At 44.8% G+C, this 20,889-nt stretch overlaps 1 protein-coding gene across 10 annotated transcripts in view; it reads left to right on the top strand.

Annotated features, from left to right (window-relative positions):
• rusc2 (RUN and SH3 domain containing 2) overlaps positions 1-20,889 on the top strand; it is a 260,485-nt gene that overhangs the window by 217,194 nt on the left and 22,402 nt on the right. For all 10 annotated transcript variants that reach the window (XM_085972765.1, XM_085972817.1, XM_085972792.1 and 7 more), the window contains 3 exons: positions 1,104-1,278; positions 11,304-11,409; positions 20,075-20,121. In XM_085972765.1, coding sequence (XP_085828891.1) covers positions 1,104-1,278; positions 11,304-11,409; positions 20,075-20,121 — 328 coding nt within the window. The remainder of the gene's footprint in view (positions 1-1,103; positions 1,279-11,303; positions 11,410-20,074; positions 20,122-20,889) is intronic.

Raw genomic sequence — 20,889 nt, 5'->3', positions numbered from 1 at the left:
CACATTTTCCTTGTGCAGGAAGCACATTTTACAGGAAACTTTGTGATATCCGGCACCGACGGGACCGAGCTGTTGCCGTCCCATCAAAACTGCCGGACAAACCAGCGCTAATGTTGAAACATACGGAGCTTTGAGCTCCGTATCTGGCAACAAACCCTGTTGCAACAGCTTCTAAACAGTCAGCCGTACCTTGCAAGCATCTCTGTAGCTTAGCAACAGCTTCAGCGAGACCTTGCAGAGCCTGACTAGTGAAAAAAAAGCAACGAAAAGAAAAAAAAACAAATGAAACGGCTCCTGATTTTTGCCAGTGGATCGAGCATTCTGGACAGTTAACCTCCGGATAAACCAAAGTTTCCTGTAATGATGGGCCGAAGCCAAACAGAAGATTTGGCCATGCAGGGGTGCACATGCACACCGCTAATATTCGTGGACTCGTAAAATTCGGGCCATTGTGTACTTTTGGAAAATATGGAGTGCTTTCCTTTATTTCCTTTTTAGACAATTCACTTTTTAAAACTTTTGTTTATTTAAAGTAATTAAATAGTTATAATAATTTAAGTTCTACAGTCCAAAATTATAAAAATCTAATTTTGTCTTCATACACCCAAATACTTTTGAACGTTCACTTCATAATTTTACTTTTCATTATTGGCCACAGTTTTTCCTCTTGCCTTGTACTGTACTAGTATTTTTAGCATGATGCAAACTGTGAACAGTTGCACTTGCACACCAAGTTGTTTTCTTTTCCAGCATTATGAACAGGAAAAAAACATATTGTTCTTGGTACTTTTCCTTAAATTTATATCGCAACACATATGGTTGGAACCAAGTGCTGTTTGAACTCTTCTGCAGCCTGCCTTGCACAAAGATGGGCTTTGCTGCCCCAGTCTGCCTCCACTGATTCAGTGATATTTCATAATACTGATGCTAGAAAGGAGAAAGTGGAAGTCTTGCTAATAGCAAATTATTTACCTCGTCTATGGGCACAAGTCCCATTTGCACTGGCACAACTGGTATTTACAACTGTGTTGGAAAATGTTTTTAAAACATTGCCTTGTACCATAACAAATATGAAGTGTGATAAGTAGCACTTTTTTTTACAGGCCAAGCTTGGGAACAGTTCAGTCAGTCCCAATGTGGGCCACCTTGTACTTAAGTACCTGTGCCCAGCAATGAAAAATATTTTTCAAGATGGTTTGAAGGCATACATTCTGGATATGATCGTAGGACAAAGGAAAAATCTACCATGGACTGTGATTGAGGCTTCCACTCAGCTTGGTATGACACATCACTTTTAGCAATCGCTATATAAGGTCTTAATGCACTCAGTGCTCAGATTACAGGTTGTAATTTAGGTAGGACTTCCAACAATATCGAATAAGGTCTTGATAAAGACTGGTAGTTTAGGCAACCAGCAGTCTTGTATTCTCTTTGGGGAACAAGACAAATTGGTAGCTCTGAAGCAGATAAATTGATGGAATAATAACCATAACTCAACTTTAAACTTAGGATCAAATCAAATCTTGTAACATAGAAACATAGAAGATAGGAGCAGGAGTAGGCCATTCGGCCCTTCGAGCCTGCTCCGCCATTCAATGAGATCATGGCTGATCATCCAAATTCAGTACCCTGTCCCTGCCGTCTCCCCATATCCCTTGATCCCTTTAGCCTTAAGAAATATATCCAACTCTTTTTTGAATATATTTAATGAACTGGCCTCCACCGCCCTCTGTGGCAGAGAATTCCACAGGTTCACCACTCTCTGGGTGAAGAAATTCCTCCTCATTTCAGTCTTAAATGGCTTACCCCTTATCCTTAGACTATGACCCCTGGTTCTGGACTCCCCGGCCATCATAAACATCCTTCCTGCATCTAGTCTGTCCAGGCCTGACAGAATTTTATAGGTTTCGATGAGATCCCCTCTCAATCTTCTAAACTCCAGTGAGTATAAGCCCAATCGACACAATCTCTCCTCATACATCATTCCTGCCATCCCAGGTATCAGCCTGGTAAATCTTCGCTGCACTCCTTTCATGGCAAGAACGTCCTTCCTCAGGTAAGGCAACCAAAACTGCACACAATACTCAAGGTGCGGTCTCACCAAGGCCCTGTACAACTGTAGCAAGACATCCTTGTTCCTGTACTCGAACCCTCTTGGTACGAAGGCCAACATACCATTTGCCTTCTTAACCGCCTGCTGCACCTGCATGCTTACCTTCAGCGACTGGTGCACAAGAACACCCAGGTCTCTTTGCACTTCCCCTTCTCCCAATCTATTGCCATTCAAATAATAATCTGCCTTCCTGTTTTTGCCACGAAAGTGGATAACCTCACATTTATCCACATTATAGTGCATTTGCCATGTTTCTGCCCAATCACCCAACCTGTCCAAATCGTACTGGAGTTTCACGACATCCTCCTCACAGCTTACCCTCCCACCCAGCTTTGTGTCGTCTGCAAATTTGGAGATATTACATCCAATTCCCTCGTCCAGATCATTAATATATATTGTAACAGTAACCCAATAGCTCTCAAACTTTTGGGAGCAGACCCCATCAAAAAATTATATTCTCTCATGGTTGGCTAGCTATGGAATTCTGATAAGTCTGTTTAAAAAAAAACCTGCAAAACGAACAGTCATTCTTGCTCTATTCCTTGACTGCTGTTCACTCTTTTCGTTTTCTCTTTTTTCCCTTTCCTCTCCCCCTTTCATTTCTCTTCACTTCACCTTCCATCCTTTCCCCCTTCGCCCCCCCTTTCCCCCTTTTTAACATTTGCCACCCCCTTTTCCCCTCTACCCCTTATTTTCCTCTTTTACCTTCTTCTTTTCCCTAACTTCCCATTTCCCTTTCCCCATCTTCCCTGCCTTTCTCTCCCTCTTTCCCGCTCTTCTGAGGATGTTGGAATTGTGGATGGCTGCACAGGTGAAATGCAATTCAGAGCTCCTTAGTAGCGGGGTCTTTTTTAACCTTGTGGAGTGATGCAAATGGAGATGCATTACACAATTCTATGCACTCTATTTCTATTTGGCATGAAGTGGGCCATAAATAAATTAACATGCAAATGCAATTTTAAAATGTCGCTACTGCACTTCTGTGTTGTTATTACTATATACATGCATTAGGAGATAACTTCACACAATGTGGGCCTGGTTAAAGAAGTCACTTTTTCCCTAGTCAGAGAGCAGCCACTTGATTCTAAGAAGCCACTTGATTCTGTTGGAAGCCTATGCTGAGATCTACAAATTTAGTTTTTAAATATATTTGCATGGTGATTAGGTGGAAAAGGTGGGTTAATACACTGTCCTTTCACCTCTGACAGTCTCCTTGCTCAGCTGAATATCTAAGGGTCCTATGTGAAATGTGTGTGGGCTCTCACAATGCAGTTCTTAGTGTTTGTGGACCCATGGCTCTTCCCAAATGATAAGTACAAATTAACAGTCATAAGGAGGCCATAACCTTGGCTGGTGTGGAAAATGGGAAAATTCATACAAGGTAGTAGGGGTTTTCATGAGGTTAGGGTCAAGGCCAATTTGGCTAGCAATTTCTCCATGTGTTACACTCACCCACTGGAAAAATCATAGTGAGTATGTGGCCCCGATATTTATTCGGAACCCGGAAGAGAGCAGGGGGAAATTTTCAGACAGGTAATGCAGAAATAAGGGTTTCTCGCACTCGGCAGGATGTCTTTCAATTTTTTTGAACAGGTTTCCCGCCTGACGGCCTGTCTGCTTGACAGTCTGTCGGGCTGGAGAGCAGCCAAGGAGCGGGTGTCAGGTAAGTCCGACATTGTCGGGGGTTGGGCGGTGGCAGTGTAAGCTTGTCGGGCTTGGGGGAGACACTCCCGCTCCTCCTGATCCACAAGCAGTGCAGTCAAGGCACTTCCCTCAAGGATCCGACCCTCCTCGCCTCCTTTTACCTGCTGGGATGGGAATCCTGACCGCCATACGTTAAAAGTAAAAATTCAGCTAAAATGGAAGCACACAGCCTCCCTAAAAGATTTTCATGACCGGCCCACCTCCTGAAAGCAGTTTGTCGCCCGCCCTCCGACCCGCCTCCGTTAAAACCGGAACTGGGTTTGTTGGGGTCTGGTTTGAGAATTTTACATTTTTATCTTCCCACCCACCCCCAACCAACCCGTCCTTGGGGGTTAAAACTCCTCCCCACACACGACATGGCTTTCTGTCTTGAAGCCAGCTAGCTATCCATTCTGCTACTTGTCCTGTCTCCACATGCTCTACCCTTATTCATCAGTCTATTATGTGGTACCTTATTGAAGGCCTTTTAGAAATCTAGATATATTACATCTATTGCATTACCCTTGTCTACTCTATATGGGGTGGATGATGTCATGTAGATGGAAGTAATTGGTCTTTGTGTTGGAGAGGATATGGGTCAGAGCTCAGTTGACATTCGAATAAGATGCTGAGGTTGCGAATAATCAAGTTTAGCCTGAGACAATGGCTTGGGAGGGGGATGAAATCGGTGGCAAGTGTTTTGAGTTTGTGCCAAGGGTCAAAGACAGTTTGTTTACGAGTGAGCATTCTGGAGAGAAATGGGTAGAGGGGCAATTTATTCATCAGCCTAGTCCAATAAGGCAATGGTGGGTAGAATAATTGACATGGGAAGGAGGTTGATGAGGTTATCTCCCAGGGTGGAAACGTAGGCGAGAAATGAGGATGGGACCTTTGAGATTGCTGTTCATAAGGAGGCAGTAATGGGTGCTCCAATTTGGAGATGCACAAAGGGTAATAACTGTGGGCTTACTAAAGGAGGATTTATGTCTTGGATGTGGATCTCTGGATTACGCCCAGCGCCACATGCTAGTGAGAGTAGAAATAAGAAGATATTGTAAGTTAATGCGTGGCTAGAGACATAGCGCAGGAGGTAGGGCTTCAGATTGCTGGGACATTGGAACCAGTTCTGTGGCAGGAGGGACTTGTTCAAGATGGACGGGTTGCACCTGAACAGAGCTCAGACCAATATCCTTGCGGGCAGGTTAACTGGTGCTGTGGGAGTGGGTTTAAACTAATTCACCAGTTTGTTGGGCACCAGGATGTAGTATTAAAAAGTAGAAACAAGGTGCACAAAGGACTGGGAGAGACAGTTAGCGTTAGAAATAGTACAGAATTAGGTGGGATAATAGAAAATACAAAAAGGTCTAAGTTAGGTTTGGAGTGCATGTGTGTAAATGCACAGTGTGGTTAATAAGGTTGGTGAGCTGCAGGCGCAAATAGCCACGTGGGAATATGATGCAGTGGCGTTAACTGAGAACTGGCTCAAAAAAGGGGCGGATTGAATGCTTAATATTCCTGGGTACAAGCTATTCAGGAAGGATAGGGAAAGAAAAAAAGGAGGGGTAGCAGTTTTGATTAAGGAAAATATTACAGTGCTAGAAAGAATGTCCCTGAGGGATCAAAGAATCTATTTGGTTGGAGTTGAGAAACAATAAAGGAGCTATTACACTACTTGGTGTATATTATTGGTCACCAAATAGTGGGAAGGAGATGGAGGAGCAGATTTGCAAAGAAATTGCTGAAAGGTGCAAGGACTTTGGAGTAGTGATAATGGGAGACTTTAACTACCACAATATTGAATGGGGCAGTGATTGTGTTAAGGGCAGAGAAGGGGAGGAATTTCTGAAGTGTGTTCAGAAGAATTTTCTTGATCAGTATGCTTCCTGCCCAGCAAGGAAGGCAGCATTGCTGGATCTAGTCCTGGGGAATAAAGTGGGTCAAGTGAAAAATGTCACAGTTGGAGAGCATCTCGGGAATAGAGTCACAGTGTCATTATGGCACAGAAGGAGGCCATTCGACCCATCGAGTCCATGTAGAGCAATCCAGTCAGTCCTATTCCCCCGCTCTATCCCCGTAGCCCTACAAGTTTATTTCCCTTAAGTGCCTATCCAAGTTCCTTTTGAAATCATTGATCGTCTCCGCTTCCACCATCCCTGTCGGCAGCGAGTTCCAGGTCATTACCACTCGCTGTGTAAAAAAGTTCTTCTTCACATCCCCCCTGTATCTCTTGCCCAAAACCTTAAATCTGTATTCCCTAGTCCTTGTACCATCAGCTAATGGGAACAGCCTTTCCTCATAGCTAAGATTCTCTACTCCAGGCAACATCCTTGTAAATCTCCTCTGTACCCTCTCTAGTGCAATCACATCTTTCCTGTAATGTGGTGACCAGAACTGCACGCAGTACTCTAGTTGAGGCCTAACTAGTGTTTTATACAGTTGAAGCATAACCCCCCTGCTCTTGTATTCTATGCCACGGCTAATAAAGGCAAGCATCCCGTATGTCTTCTTAACCACCTTATCTACCTGGCTTGCTACCTTCAGGGAACTGTGGACTCCAAGGTCCCTTCGTTCCTCTACACTACTCTGTGTCCTACTATTTAATGTGTATTCCCTTTCCTTGTTAGCCCTCCCCAAATGCATTACCTCACACTTCTCTGGATTGAATTCCATTTGTCACTGTTCTGCCCACCTGACCAATTTACTGATATCTTCCTGTAGTCTACAGTTTCCTTCTTTAATATCAATCACGCAGCCGATTTTAGCATCATCTGCAAACTTCTTAATCATACCCCCTATATTCAAGTCTAGATCATTGATATATACCACAAAAAGCAAGGGACCTAGTACTGAGCCCTGTGGAACCCCACTGGAAACAGCCTTCCAGTCACAAAAACACCCATCAACCATTAGCCTCTGCTTCCTGTCTCCGAGCCAGTTTTGAATCCAACTTGACACTTTGCCCTGGATCCCATGGGCTTTTACCTTCGTGAGCAGTCTGCCAAGTGGAACCTTATCAAAAGCCTTGCTAAAGTCCATATACACTACATCAAATGCACTACCCTCATCTACCCTCCTTGTTACCTCCTCAAAAGATTCAATCAAGTCATACACGACCTTCCCTTAACAAATCCGTGCTGACTATCCTTCATTAATCCGTGCCTTTCTAAATGAAGATTTATCCTGTCCTTCAGAATTCTTTCCAATAATTTTCCCACCACCGAAGTTAGGCTGACTGGCCTGTAATTATTTGGTCTATCCTTTTCTCCCTTTTTAAACAAGGGTACCACATTAGCAGTCCTCCGCCACCACACCTGAAGCCAGAAAGGATTGAAAAATGATGGTCAGGGCCTCTGCTATTTCCTCTTTTGCTTCGCTTAACAGCCTAGGATACATTTCATCCAGGCCTGGGGATTTATCCACTTTTAAAGCTGCTAAACCCCTTAATATTTCCTCTCTCACTATGTTTATTTCATCTAATATTTCACACTCCTCCCCCCTGATGGCAATGTCTGCTTCGCCCCTCTCCTTTGTGAAAACAGACGCAAAGTATTCATTAAGAACCCTACCGACATCTCCCGCCTCCACACATAGATTACCCTCATGATCTCTAATAGGCCCTACCCTTTCTTTAGTTATCCTCTTACTCTTAATATATTTATAAAACATCTTTGGGTTTTCCTTGATTTTACGTGCCAAGAATTTTTCATGCTCTCTCTTTGCTTTCCTAATATCCTTTTTAATTGCACCCCTGCGCTTGCTGTATTCCTCTAAAGATTCTGGAGTATTTAGCCCTCGGTATCTGTCATACGCCTCCCTTTTTTTCTTTATTCTACCCTGTATGTCCCTGGACATCCAGGGGGCTCTAGATTTGTTAGTCCCACCTTTTTTCTTTAAGGGCACATATTTGGTCTGAACCCTCCAGATCTCCTCCTTGAATGCCTCCCACTGCTCTGACACTGATTTACCTTCGGGAAGCTGTTTCCAGTCCACTACGGCTAAATCCCCTCTGAGCTTAGCAAAATTTGCTTTTCCCCAATTTAGAATTTTTATTCCTGGTCCATCCTTGTCCTTTTCCATAACTATCTTAAATCTAACAGAATTATGGTCACTAGCACCAAAATGCTCCCCCACTGATAGGCTTTCTACCTGCCCAGTTTCATTCCCTAAAACTAAGTCCAGAACTGCCCCCTCCCTTGTTAGGCTTGCTACATACTGGCTAAAAAAGTTCTCCTGGATACATTTTAGGAATTCCGCACCCTCTATACCCTTCACACTAATTTTATCCCAGTTAATATTGGGGTAGTTGAAATCCCCTACTATTACTACCCTATAGTTTTTGCACTTCTTAGAAATTTGTCTACATATTTGTTCTTCTATCTTCCTCTCACTGTTTGGGGGTCTGTAGTACACTCCCAGCAGTGTGATCGCCCCTTTTTTGTTTTTCAATTCGACCCATATGGCCTCGTTTGATGACCCCTCCAACATATCATCCCTCCTCACAGCTGTAATAGTTTCTTTAATCAATACCACGACCCCCTCCCTTTTTACTTCCCTCTCTATCCCGTCTGAAAATCCTGTAACCAGCAATGTTGAGCTGCCATACCTGCCCCTCTTTCAGCCACGTCTCTGTAATAGCTATTATATCATAGTCCCAAGTATCTACCTGTGCCCTCAGCTCATCTGCCTTGTTCGCTATACTCCTTGCATTGAAGTATATACCATTTAGTACAGGCAAATCTCCTTGTTGACTACTATCTAGCCCTTGATTCCTCTGTCCTTCCAATTTACTTTCTACGTTTTTGTTTTCCAATTCCAGTTTTTCTTCCCTCCCTATTGACTCTATACTTAGGTTCCCATCCACTCTAAGCATATCCAGCCTTTCCAGTACATCCTGCCTATCAATTTTCACCCCATCCATTACCTCTACAATCTCAGCATCCTCTTCCTTTGTAAACACCAATACAAAGTACTCATTAAGTATTCTAGCCTTACCCTGCGCCTCTAAGCATATATCACCTTCTTTGTACCTAATAGGCCCCATCCCGCCTCTAGTAATCATAGTATCATAAAGTTTAGATTAGTTATGGAGAAGGACAAGGAGCAATCTAGAATAAAAATACTTAACTGGAGAGGGCTAATTTCAGCGAATTGAGGAGGGATCTGGCCCAGGTAAATTGGAGTCAAAGACTGGCAGGCAAAAATGTAATGGAGCAATGGGTGACGTTTAAAGAGGAGATGGTTCGAGACCAGTCTAAGTACATTCCTACAAGGGGAAAAGGGAGGGCAACCAAAGACAGAGCCCGCTGGATGACGAAGGAGTTGGAGAGTAGGATGAAGCAGAAAAAGGGGGTGTATGACAGATATCAGCTTGATAATACAAGGGAGAATCAGGCTGAATATATAAAGTACAGAAGAGAAGTGAAAAAGGAAATAAGAGAGGCAAAGAGACTAGATTGGCAACTAACATAAAGGGGAATTCAAAGTTCTTCTATCGACATATTAACAGTAAAAGTGCTGTCAGAGGACCAGTGGGACTGATTAGGGACCAAAATGGAGATCTATTGGTGGAGGCAGAAGGCATGGCTGAGGTACTAAATGAGTACTTTGCATCAGTGTTTACCAAGGAAGGGGACTTTGCCAAAGCTATGGTAAACGAGGAGGTTGCTGGGATACAGAATGAGATAAAAGTAGTTAAGAGGAGGTACTAGACAGGCTGGCGGTAATTAAAGTGGATAAGTCACCCGGTCTGGATGGGATGCATCCTAGATTGTTGAGGTAAGTAAGGGTAGAAATTGCGGAGGTACAGTACTGGCCACAATCTTCCAATCCTCCTTGGATACAGTGGTGGTGACAAAGGACTGGAGGATTGCAAATGTTGCTGCCTTATTCAGAAAAAGGGAGAAGGATAAACCTGGCAATTACAGGCCAGTCAGTTTAACGTCGGTGGTGGGGAAACTTTTAGAAATAATAATGCGGGAGAAAATTAACAGCCACTTGGGCAAGCATGGACTAATAAACGAGAGCTAGCATGGATTTGTTAGGGCAAACCTTGTTTGACTAACTTGATTGAGTTTTTTGGTAAGGTAACAGAGAGGGTGGATGAGGGCAGTACATTTGTATATGGACATTCAGAAGGTGTTTGATAAAAGTACCACATACTAGGCTTGTTAGCAAAATTGAAGCCCATGGGATAAAAGGGGCAGTAGCAGCACGGATACAAAATTGGCTAAGGGAAAGAAAACCGAGATTGTGGAGAATGGCTGTTTTTTGGACTGGAGGGAGGTATACAGGGGAGTTCCCCAAGGTTCAGTACCAGAACCACTGGTGTTTTTGATATGCATTCATAACTTGGACTTGGGGGTACAGGGCACAATTTCAAAATTTGCAGATGACATAAAACTTGGAAGTGTAGTAAACAGTGAGGAAGATAGTGATAGACTTCAAGAGGACGTAGACAGGCTGGTGGAATGGGCGGATACACGACGGATGTAATTCAACGCAGAGAAGTGTGAGGTGATACATTTTGGTAGGAAAAATGAGGGAGAGACCATACACACACTACAATTTTAAAAGGGGTGCAGGAACAGAGAAACCTGGGGTGTTTGTGCACAAATCTTTGAAGATGGCAGGACAGGTTAACAAAGCAGTTAATAAAACATATGGGATCCTGGGCTTTATAAATAGAGGCATATAGAGTACAAAAGCCAGGAAGTTATGTTAAACCTGTACAAAACACTTGTTCGGCCCCAGCTGGAGTATTGTGTCCCATTCTGGGCACCACACTTTAGGAAGGACGTGAAGGCTTTGGAGAGATTTCAGAAGAGATTTACTGGAATGGTTCCAGTGATGAGGGAATACAGTTTCATGGATAGAGTGGAGAAGCTGGGGTTGTTCTCCTTAGAGCAGAGAAGGCTAAGAGGAGATTTGATACAGGTGTTTAATATTATGAAGGATTTAGATAGAGTAAATATCCAAAGGCTGAAGGGTCAATAACAAGAGGGCACAGATTTAAGGTGATTGGTAAAAGAACCAGAGGCTACATGAGAAAAAACTTTTTCATGCAATGAGCGGTTAGGATTTAGAATGCACTACCTAATAGATTGGTGGATACAGATTCAATAGAAGCCTTCCAGAGGGAATTGGATAAATACTTGAAGGAGAAAAATTTGTAGGGATATGGGGAAAGAGTCAGGGAGTGGGACTAACTGGATTGCTCTTCGAAAGAGCCAGCAGAGATTTGATGGGTCTTATGGCCTCTTGTGCTATTCTATGAGTCTGTGAAACTAATTTCATAGGGAACACTTAACAAATGTCAAAGAAGAGAGACTGAGATTGCTTCAGCCCAATCTTGGCACAGTTTAATTCAATCCAAAGTCCCAGAGGTGAAAGGGCAATGTTCTAATCCACCCAGTTAGCATCGAGAAATTCCTGATAACAGCTCATCTTTCAAATAAAATGTGTTGTCCTTTCATTGTTGTTTTGATACTTCATCTTTTTTTCTCTTCAGGTCCTTCTACCAAGGCACTTAACAATCTTTATTGCAAGATAAGTCACTACTCCGAGTTAACGAGCCACATCACAAGATTTAACGCATTCATCTTTGGCCTTCTGAAGTAAGTTGTGACTAATTGTCAGAACTTGAAAACAAAGTTAGTTGCATTAACGGTGTTCAAAATGAAGACAAGAATTTCATGGGGTGTATTTTAAGACCATTGGTAACTTCAGTTGAATAGAACTTTTCTACAGAATTTTGTTGAGTCCTCAATTTTTAAATGGTTATTTAAAGTATCAACAGGCCAGATAAAATTTTGCAGTAAATCTTATTTTTGTAACCCACACTTAGATTTGACCACTAATTTTTACATATTCTCACATGGTAATCTGATTCATGCCAGCCTAACTGTAACAGTTCCCTTTTATGAGACACCCAGGTTTAGTGACCACTATCGTCATTCACGTTATCTTAAGTGATAACTCTTTTACTTGCAGAAAAACCCATATAAGTAGGAGAAACCATTCAATAACTTTATCTTTTAAGTACTGCAAATAAAGTTTAAGCCCTCGATTTTAACTGATCCGTGGAGTCAGGATTGGAGGCGTGCGGGGGTTAAAGTCCTGAATTCGGGGGTCCCAACACCATCCCGCCCCAAACCCGCCGCCATGTAAGTTTCAAAGGAGGCGGGTACCCGCCCCGCGCTGGGACCCACCTACCCGAGGCGGGAAGGGATTAGTGACAATTAACTGCCTGTTAACAGGTAGTTAACAGGCAGTTTTTAGCCTAATCCCTATTTTAAAGCTTGAAGTGTGGGATTCCCGACAGCTCCAAACCACGCCAAGTTAGAGGTGTCGGGCCGTCGGGTTGAAGGACTTGGAGGGGTCGAGATATCGGTGTTCAGGTGAGTGATGGGTGCATGAGTGCAAAGGTAAGTGTGTTTGGTGTGTCTAAAGTGTGTAAAGAAGTTTAAATTACCTGTACTTACCTTTTTAGCCTTCCTTCCTCTAGGTTTCGGGAGTCCATCATCTAACCGGCACAGAAAGCAGAATGGCTGTGAACTGTCAAAAGTGACAGCCTGCAGCTTTCTGTGCCGGAGAGATTTCTAACTGAGTCTGTGTAGAAGGACTCAAGTTAGAAGTAAGACTGTCACTGTTTGACAGCTTCAAACAGCTGTGAAACACTGATATTTCATCTGTCAAAATGTCTTCACAGATAAAATTTCAGTCTGTGACGTTACCTGTTGCCGGGTGGCCCTTAATTGGCCTGCTGAGCCCGCTGGGTGGGCTCAACAAGGTCAATCAAGTTAAAATCGTGTGGATAGGCCGCATCGCGATGGAGGCGGGACTACAACCCCGAAAGTTGTAGTCCTGCCTCCTTCCCGACTTCTGAGTGAAAATCACCCCCTAAGACTTTCAGGCTGGAATTGTGTTCGGTGAGGTGGGATGGGGTGGGGTCCAAGGCGGGCGGGAAACCTGGGAGGCTGGGTTTCCCGTAGTCCCTGCCGATTTTACCAGCAGGGCCTAATTTAAATATCAGGCCTCGGTTTCCCTCTCGCAGCCAGCCAGCCAGCCACTGTCAGGCAGTGCATTCCAAAACCTAACCACTCATTGGATTAAAAGTTTTTTCTCATGTCACCTCTGGTTCTTTTGCCAATCACCTTAAATCTGTGCCCTCTTGTTATTGACCCTTCAGCTTGAGAGGTTGGCTGGCTGCGGGCAGGTAGGCCTCAGTGGCGAGGGATCGGTGGGAGTGGGCGGGGTCAACAACCAGGAGGGGGAGTCGACAATCGGGAGGCGGGAGAGGATCGGAGGGGCTCAGCAATCGGGAGGGTGGAGAGAGGATCGGAGAGGCTCAGCAATCGGGAGGGGAGAGAGGATCGGAGGGGCTCAGCAATCGGGAGGGGGGAGAGGATCGGAGGGGCTCAGCAATCGGAAGGGGAAAGAGGATCGGAGGGGCTCAGCAATCGGGAGGGGGGAGAGGATCGGAGGGGCTCAGCAATCGGGAGGGGGGAGAGAGGATCGGAGGGGCTCAGCAATCGGGAGAGGGGAGAGAGGATCGGAGGGGCTCGGCAATCGGGATGGGGAGAGAGGATCAGAGGGGCTCAGCAATCTGGAGGGAGGAGAGAGGATCGGAGGGGCTCAGCAATCAGGAGGGGGGAGAGAGGATCGGAGGGGCTCGGCAATCGGGATGGGGGAGAGAGGATCGGAGGGGCTCAGCAATCAGGAGGTGGGAGAGGATCGGTGGGGGGGTGTTTTCAGGATCGGCAGGCGATTAGGCGGAGTGGTCGGGGATTGGCAGGCAAGCGGGGATCGCGGAAGGGGGGATCAGATATCGCGGGGAGGGGGGTGGTGGGGGGCCGGAGGATCGGGGATGGCCTCCGGAGGATCGTGGCCGGCCTCATCATCGTTGTGGGGGGAGGCCTGGGAAGGCGATCGGAGGCCTTGTTGAGGGGGGGGGTCTTCGATCGCAGGTGGGTGGGTATGGTCAGGACCCTGGATCCAGGAGTTAGGTATAAAGCCACTTACCTCCTGGATGCATAAGTCCCCACCTTGGTTTAACTGCCGGATTTCACGAATTGTGTGAAACCCGTCCACAGGCAGTTAAAAACAAAATGGAGGGGAAAATAGAGGCTTCCAGCCTCATTACAGTACTTAAATTACGGTACTGCCCCCTGGCAGCGAGTTAGCTGCCCGCCCTCCGGCAAAACCGGAAGTGAGCAGGTTGGAGGTGGGATCAGGTCGGGATTCACATTTATAACAATTTAACTGCCCTCACGCTCCAAACCCACCTGTCTTTTGATGGGAAGATTCCGGCCTCAGTCTCCATTACATAATAAACTAGCTGGGGGGGGCCTGGCGTTGCCAAGGGTTTTTTGGGCCTGGTCGATGTCTGGGCCGGGAGCCTGGGACTGGATTTGGGCTGTCGACAGTTGGAGAAGCCTAGGCCTCGGGGCCTGGGGTATTTTCCACTGTTTTTTAACCTAAACATTTCTAGCTTTTAATACCTTCAAAGATGAAAGTTAAAGTACTTATAAAACATTTTTGGTAAATGTTATTTTTTTTGAAAAAGATACTGACCTCGATTATCATATTTTTAGCTTGAGGCCCAGCTGGTGTTTAATGGCTGCCAGATCCCTGAGCTGAGAATGATTAGTCCCGCCCACACACGCACCGATTGGTCAACCATCAGGTGACTGAACTGTAGGATTGGTCAATCATCACGTCATAGGATTGGTCAACCTTCACGTCACTCAATGCTAATGAGTGGATAATGAGTGGAATTTTGAAGGGTTTTTGTATACTGCCTGAACAATTTTTGTCTGAGCAAAAAGTAAATACGCTTATGAGGTTTCGATAATTATAAGCTTTCTTTCGATATAACACATGTGTAGGTACGCTCTATAACATTTGATTGTATAGCCGGACAGACAAAAATGCAACGTACTGTAGATCGATAGATAGATAGATTATTATGGAACGATAAAGGACAATAAAACCGGTTCCTTCTACAAACCATTTGCTTTTTGACCTGGCATGGACTGTACCCAACCCATTCAATCTCCTAAGGGAGGTGACCGACCACAGTGGAAATCTCCAAAAAGATCCGGTCTGTGAAATTTCTCCTTGAAGGCAGTGGGTAGCCGAGGGAAAACTCAGAGATGAATATTGAATGGCTGAAAGGGAGGAAGCAGTGCGTACCAGTCAGGGGAGCGATATCAGGCTAGAGACTTTACTCCACTAACTAGTACTTGCTGCTTCTCTTTCAGTCAATACTGAGTGAAGTACCCGGTGATCAGTACTGTTTCTAATCTACATAAACAACCTGGATTTAGAAATTCAATGCAAGTTAGTCACATTTGCAGGTAATACTAAACTGGGGTGGGGGCAGGGGGCAAGGAGAGGCCATTTTACCTAATGAAGCACGAAAGGAATTACAGATTAACCTAGATAAAATTGCAAGTGGGCAGAGTTATGACATTCAGTACAGATAAATGGATGACGTTATACACTGGGGAAAAATATGGAGATCATACTGAATGAATAGTGCTAGACACCTATTGAGAGGCTGAGAGAGAACTGTGGTTATTGCTCCACAATGGCTGGATATAGTGAGGGAACACTTGCCATATTCAGCCATTGCAGAATAGCAATCAACAAAGCAAACTGAATGTGGAATTATAATGGCCCGTATTTTCCGATGACTACGGGTGTGTACGGACTGTGTACACACCATAAAATGAAATTTAGGTCCAACATTTAGAATTATAGTTACTCAACAGGGTCCTCACGACCTATCAGGTCAGCCCACTTGGGGAATATAAACCATATCCCGCATTGAAAACCGGTATTTCCGATCTGTCAAGAATGCTCTTGACCGATCGGACGCTTGCCTCTGCGGGCGGATAGTTCCGCTTTCTGGAGAACCTCCACCCACAGAAAACCATTAGAAACCTTACGTCTGGTAAAAACAGGCATAAGGCCTGCTTTTACCAGCATAAGAGTTGAAAAAGTTTTTTGAAAATTCACTCATTTATCATTTAAAAATACTTTTTTTACAAAAGAGGTAAGTTTATTTTTAGCCCCGTAAAAAATGTCAATTATTTTTTTCAAAAAATTACATTTTTGTTTAAAATATTTAATTTATTGTAATTTTAACTCATTTTAAAAACGTGATGGTTTTGTTAAAATTTATTTTTGGTGTGATCTCCATTCATATATTTGACAGGTCTATCTGTCAAAAGTATGAAGGGAGATTCCCTTCTCCTATTGGTTGGCCTGGCCCACATGATCCCAGGGACGCTTGCGAACTGCATGCGCCCCTGGGATACGTGGGCCCTGTGCATTTTGACTGTGGAGAGGCCCAGGAACGGAAGTGTCTGGACCTCGGGAGCCCTCGGGTAAGAGCGTAGATTTTTTTTTCAATAGGAGGTCTCCGCACGCAGGAAGCCTCCTATCGGAAATTACGGGCCATTGTCAAATTGGTAGAGTTTGAAGGCATAATTCTGAATCTGTATTCTGTTCTGCTCAGGCCTCTCTTGGAGTACTGGCCATTGAGACACAAGGGAAATAACCAAGCCCTGGAAGTGGCATAGAGCAGGGCCACGGGGCTGATCCCTTGTGTCAGAGGACTGAGTTTTGAGGAAAGATTTTAAACACTTGGAGGGCGAACTTTGGTTACGCCCCGTTTGGGGGCGGTAACCAAATTAGCGCCTCACATTTTCCACCCCGACCGCTAGATTGGGCTTCCCGCTCTGGCGAGGAAGCGGAGCGCTATCTCGGGTGCTCCAGTTCCTCTCTGGATGGGGCGGAAAGCGTGGTAGCGCGGAGCGCTCTGTGTAGCGCTGACGCGTTTCAGCGCCCTTCCCTTCCGTTAAAGGGGAGGGCCACTGCACACTCTGCAGGCTGTTTGACGGCCTCCAATAGCCCACCAGGGTGGCGTGGTGCCGTGGCCGCAGCCCGGCACCGAGACGCAGTGCTGGACAGCGCAATGGCGGTCACAGACCCCGCCAAGAGGAGCCAACCTGGAGGTTGGCCAAAATTTAAAATGTCCCCGCGGGGCACAGCAGGACCGCCCCTTTAATTAGCGCCCTGCCAGCTATCGGCTAGTGCCTCAATAGCGCTCTGCCGAATTTCTCGGCAGGCACTATTAGCGTCCCCGCCTGGGCGCTAAGCCCTTTGCCCCCGGAGGCGCTAACGGCGGGCGCAAAGGTGGTGAATTTTGCCCCCTTAGATTCTTCAAACCAGAAACCAGGTGAATGACAGAGGGCTTTATCAAGATACTAGGTGGAAAAAGAAAAGTTAATTTGGAGCACTATTTCACGTTAAACCATGGTTGTAATATAAGGGGCATGGTACAAATTGGGAAAAGCTAAGCTCAGGATTTATATCAAGATGTTCTTCATGTAATGACTGATTAACACTTGAAATAGTCTTCCAGGTAGGTTAGTGGAGGCAAAAAATTATAGACATTCATATGGCAGGGTAGTTTTGCGTGGAGAATGGGTGGCTGGCCCAGAGGGCATTGGAGTGATCGAGTCTAGAGGTAGATTTCAGCAGCAGGTGGGCTGAGGTAGGACTGGAAGTTGGCAATGTTGTGAAGTTGAAAGTAAGTGATCTTTGTGATGGAGAAGATATATGGGCTCAATTTTGTCAATGGGGAGCTTTCGGAGGCGGGACTTCCACTTTTTGGGTTGTAGTCCCGCTTCCATCGACTTGTGGCCAACCCACGCTATTTTCCCTTGATTGACCTTGTTAAGCCCGCCCAGCGGGCTCAGCAGGCCAATTAAGGGACACCTGGTTACTGGTGATGTCAGCGATTGACATTTCATCTGTCAAGAGCTCTGTGAAGCGGTCAAACACTGACAATCTGTCTTCTAACTAGAGTCCTTCTACTCAGACTCAGTTAGAGAGCTCTCCAGACCAGAAAGCAGAGGCTGCAGCTTTTGACAGTTCAGCGGCCATTCTGCTTTCTGTGCCGGTGAACTGAGGGACTCCCGAGAACTGAAGGAAGGAAGCCTGCAGGAGAAAGTAAAGGTAAGTAAAACTTATTAAAACACTTTACACTTACCTCACACACTTACCTCTGCACACATGCATCCATCACTCACCTGCACAATGGACATCTCGACCCCTCCAACCCCTGCAGACCGACAGTCCGCCTTGCTAACTTGGCGTGGTTCAGAGCCGTTGGACAGCCCACACTTCAGGGCTAAAAATAGGGATTAGGCAAAAAACTGCCTGTTAACTACCTGTTAACAGGCAGTTAATTGGCACTAATCCGCTTCTCGCCTCGAGGAGGCGGCTCCCAGCACAGGTCGGGTACCCGCCTCCTGGGACATTGGCACGGAGGCGGGTTGGGGGCAGGATGGGTTCCTGCCCCCCCGATTCTGCAATTTTCCCACCACTCCCGCCCCCAAACCCGCCTCCTTGGGGCTTGGAAAATCGAACCTGTAGAGTCGGAAGCTCAGCTATGGTTCGAATAGAATACTGAGGTGGCAAACAGTCTGGTTCAGCCTGAAACAGTATCCAGTTTCTGCTGGGGGCCATAGACATTGGTATTAGCTGATTCCAACTCCCAAGCGTAGTTACTCAATGAGGTAGAACCAGGCTGCACGCAACCTTAGCATCCTGTTTGACCAAGAGCTGAGCTTCAAATCCCATATCTTATTCATTACCAAACCAGCTGAATTTAAGTTTTGCAAGATTGCACGTCTCTGTCACTGCTTCACTCCTATTGGTGTTGAAACACCGTTGACATCAGCGGCCTCATTGCTGGCATCCTGATCTTCGTCCTTCATAAACTCCAATTCATCCAAAATTTCACTTCCCACATCCTGTCCCACACTAAACTTTGCTCGACCATCACCCTTCGTTGCGAATCTACACTTGGCGCCCTGTCCTCCAACACATCAAATTTACAATCGTCTTCCTCCTCTATAAATCCCTCCGGAGCCTGGCACCGCCATCTAGTGCACTGAAGAAAGATTTTTTAATACTTTATTCTTTCTAAAGACTTTTGCATTCATGCCCTTGAATTCCTTGATCAGAATGTTAAAAATTTAATTAGTTCTTACATTGATATTATCCATGTGTTTTGTAACTTTAAAGACCTGGATCTTGATCCTGCTCAATTCTTGTTTCTCCAGTGAAATAAATTCATGTTGTGAGTCACTCTATATAACTTAGCCTCTCAAATCTTGGAATCATCCTTGCTGCTTTTCTTTGACCTACCTATATCCAAAGAATTTGCCTGAATTTGCACATGAACTCCTAAGTTTGGCCGTATAAAATTGGCTGGGTACTTCCTCTTTGTCCTTTTTATTGTATTTCTCCCCTCAGTACCAGATATTATGAATTCTCTAGTTTGGCTTAAAATTAATTTTTATTGGTTTCAAATGATTTTTTTAGATGTTTTATCTGCTGTAGTTATATGTTGAATCATAGAATCCGTGGAAAAAATACAATGACCCTGAAATTATGGTGCCTTCGCTAGCGTATGCTCAGCGTGCGCCATCATAATCCTGCTGAAAGGCCCTGGGACTTCCGGGTTTCCGCATGTGCAAAAACCCGGAACTTGCGATCTGTCAAAGTTCGCCTTGACAGATCTACTGAACCGAAAGTAAAATCAGCTTCACTGGCGCAGAGTTGGGTTATTTGCCCAATAATTGCCCACAAAACTTACTGGTAAAAGCAGGGTTATTATAAATCATAAATTAAACATTTAAAAATAAAAAATGAATACGCAAACACAAAATTAGTTTATGCAAATATTGGCCCAGATTAAAATGTTTAAAATTCTTTTTCAAAAAATTTAATTTTTATTGCATTTGGTGTCATGAAGGGACTTTTAATTAAAATTGAAAATCAGAACATTTATATTTATTAGAATTATGTAAATTGTTTAATTATTTGGGGATTCCATTGCATGTCATTAGGGGATTCAATCGGAAATGACTGCAATGGAATCCTCCTTTGTGATCGGAGGACGAGGCCCAATGTGATCCCAGGGACGCTTCCGAACTGCCTGTGTTCCTGGGACCAGTGGGCCCGGGTCCTGAACTCTCCGTTGCCTGGGAACCTGGAGGTAAGTTCGGAAATGTTTCGTGGGTCGGAGGCGTACTCCGGAGGTACGTCTCCGACCGCAATTTCAAGGCCATTGTGACAACCCTGTTAGTCATGGTATAAATAAACTACATTCCTAGACTAAGAATTTATGAAGTGACTGCGAGAACATGAGCATAACATTTTACTATACTTATATAATTTATTTTATGTTCTTTGCAGTATCAGATCCTTGGAGTTTTGGCTTAATCACTTATATAATCATGAAGGTAAGACCAAGTTATAATTACTGTTGCTAGAATGTTTCTACTAATTAGTTTACTTGTACAACAATAACAACCCTGGACTAGAAATTCCTGGTGAGCCATTATACTACTAGAAGTACGACAGGATGGGACTTCCATCTGCTAATCACCCCTGGTGCTGACCCCATTCCATATCCCATGGATGGAGTCATTAGCATAAAAGAGGAGGCACCCATGCCATTCATGGTTTGGAATTTCGAAGCAGCGCCTTGTTGCTCCATTGGGGTGGAGGAAAACCTCGCTGGCCTAACTGGAAAAAAAATTCATCCCATCCTCATGCTTGGTGTACTTGCCACCTTCATAATGGTGTTGATCTCTCTGAAATCACTTGCCATTGGTAAATGGCGTTGTGGATCCTACTTATGCCTGTTGTATGGCAACTATACCTGTATGATGCAGGCATACTACACTGGCCATGCAGTAGGCGAAAATGGTGGGATTTCACATTTGGAGGTAGCACTTACCCGTTTCATACCCGTTAAAATTCTGCATCAGGCAAGAAAGGCTCTCCACACCCCACCTTCAGGCCCAGATTGCATGATTTCCAAAAATGATAATCCCAAATTAGGGGCACGGGAAACTGTGAGGAAGAATCCAGGGCTATGGTCAGGTTGGCAAAGTGGGCAGATAAATGGCAGATACAATTCAATGCAAAAAAAAGTGCAGTACAGTTTAGGAAAAGTGGAAAAGATAAATACCTTAAATGGTACGATTCTTAACAGTGTAGGATCA

Source organism: Somniosus microcephalus, chromosome 2, assembly GCF_052327205.1.
Source record: "Somniosus microcephalus isolate GS21.2 chromosome 2, FLI_Smic_1.0, whole genome shotgun sequence".
Taxonomy (NCBI): domain Eukaryota; kingdom Metazoa; phylum Chordata; class Chondrichthyes; order Squaliformes; family Somniosidae; genus Somniosus; species Somniosus microcephalus.
The sequence above is the reverse complement of the archived record's forward strand: the minus strand, read 5'-3'. Positions and strand labels throughout refer to the sequence as shown.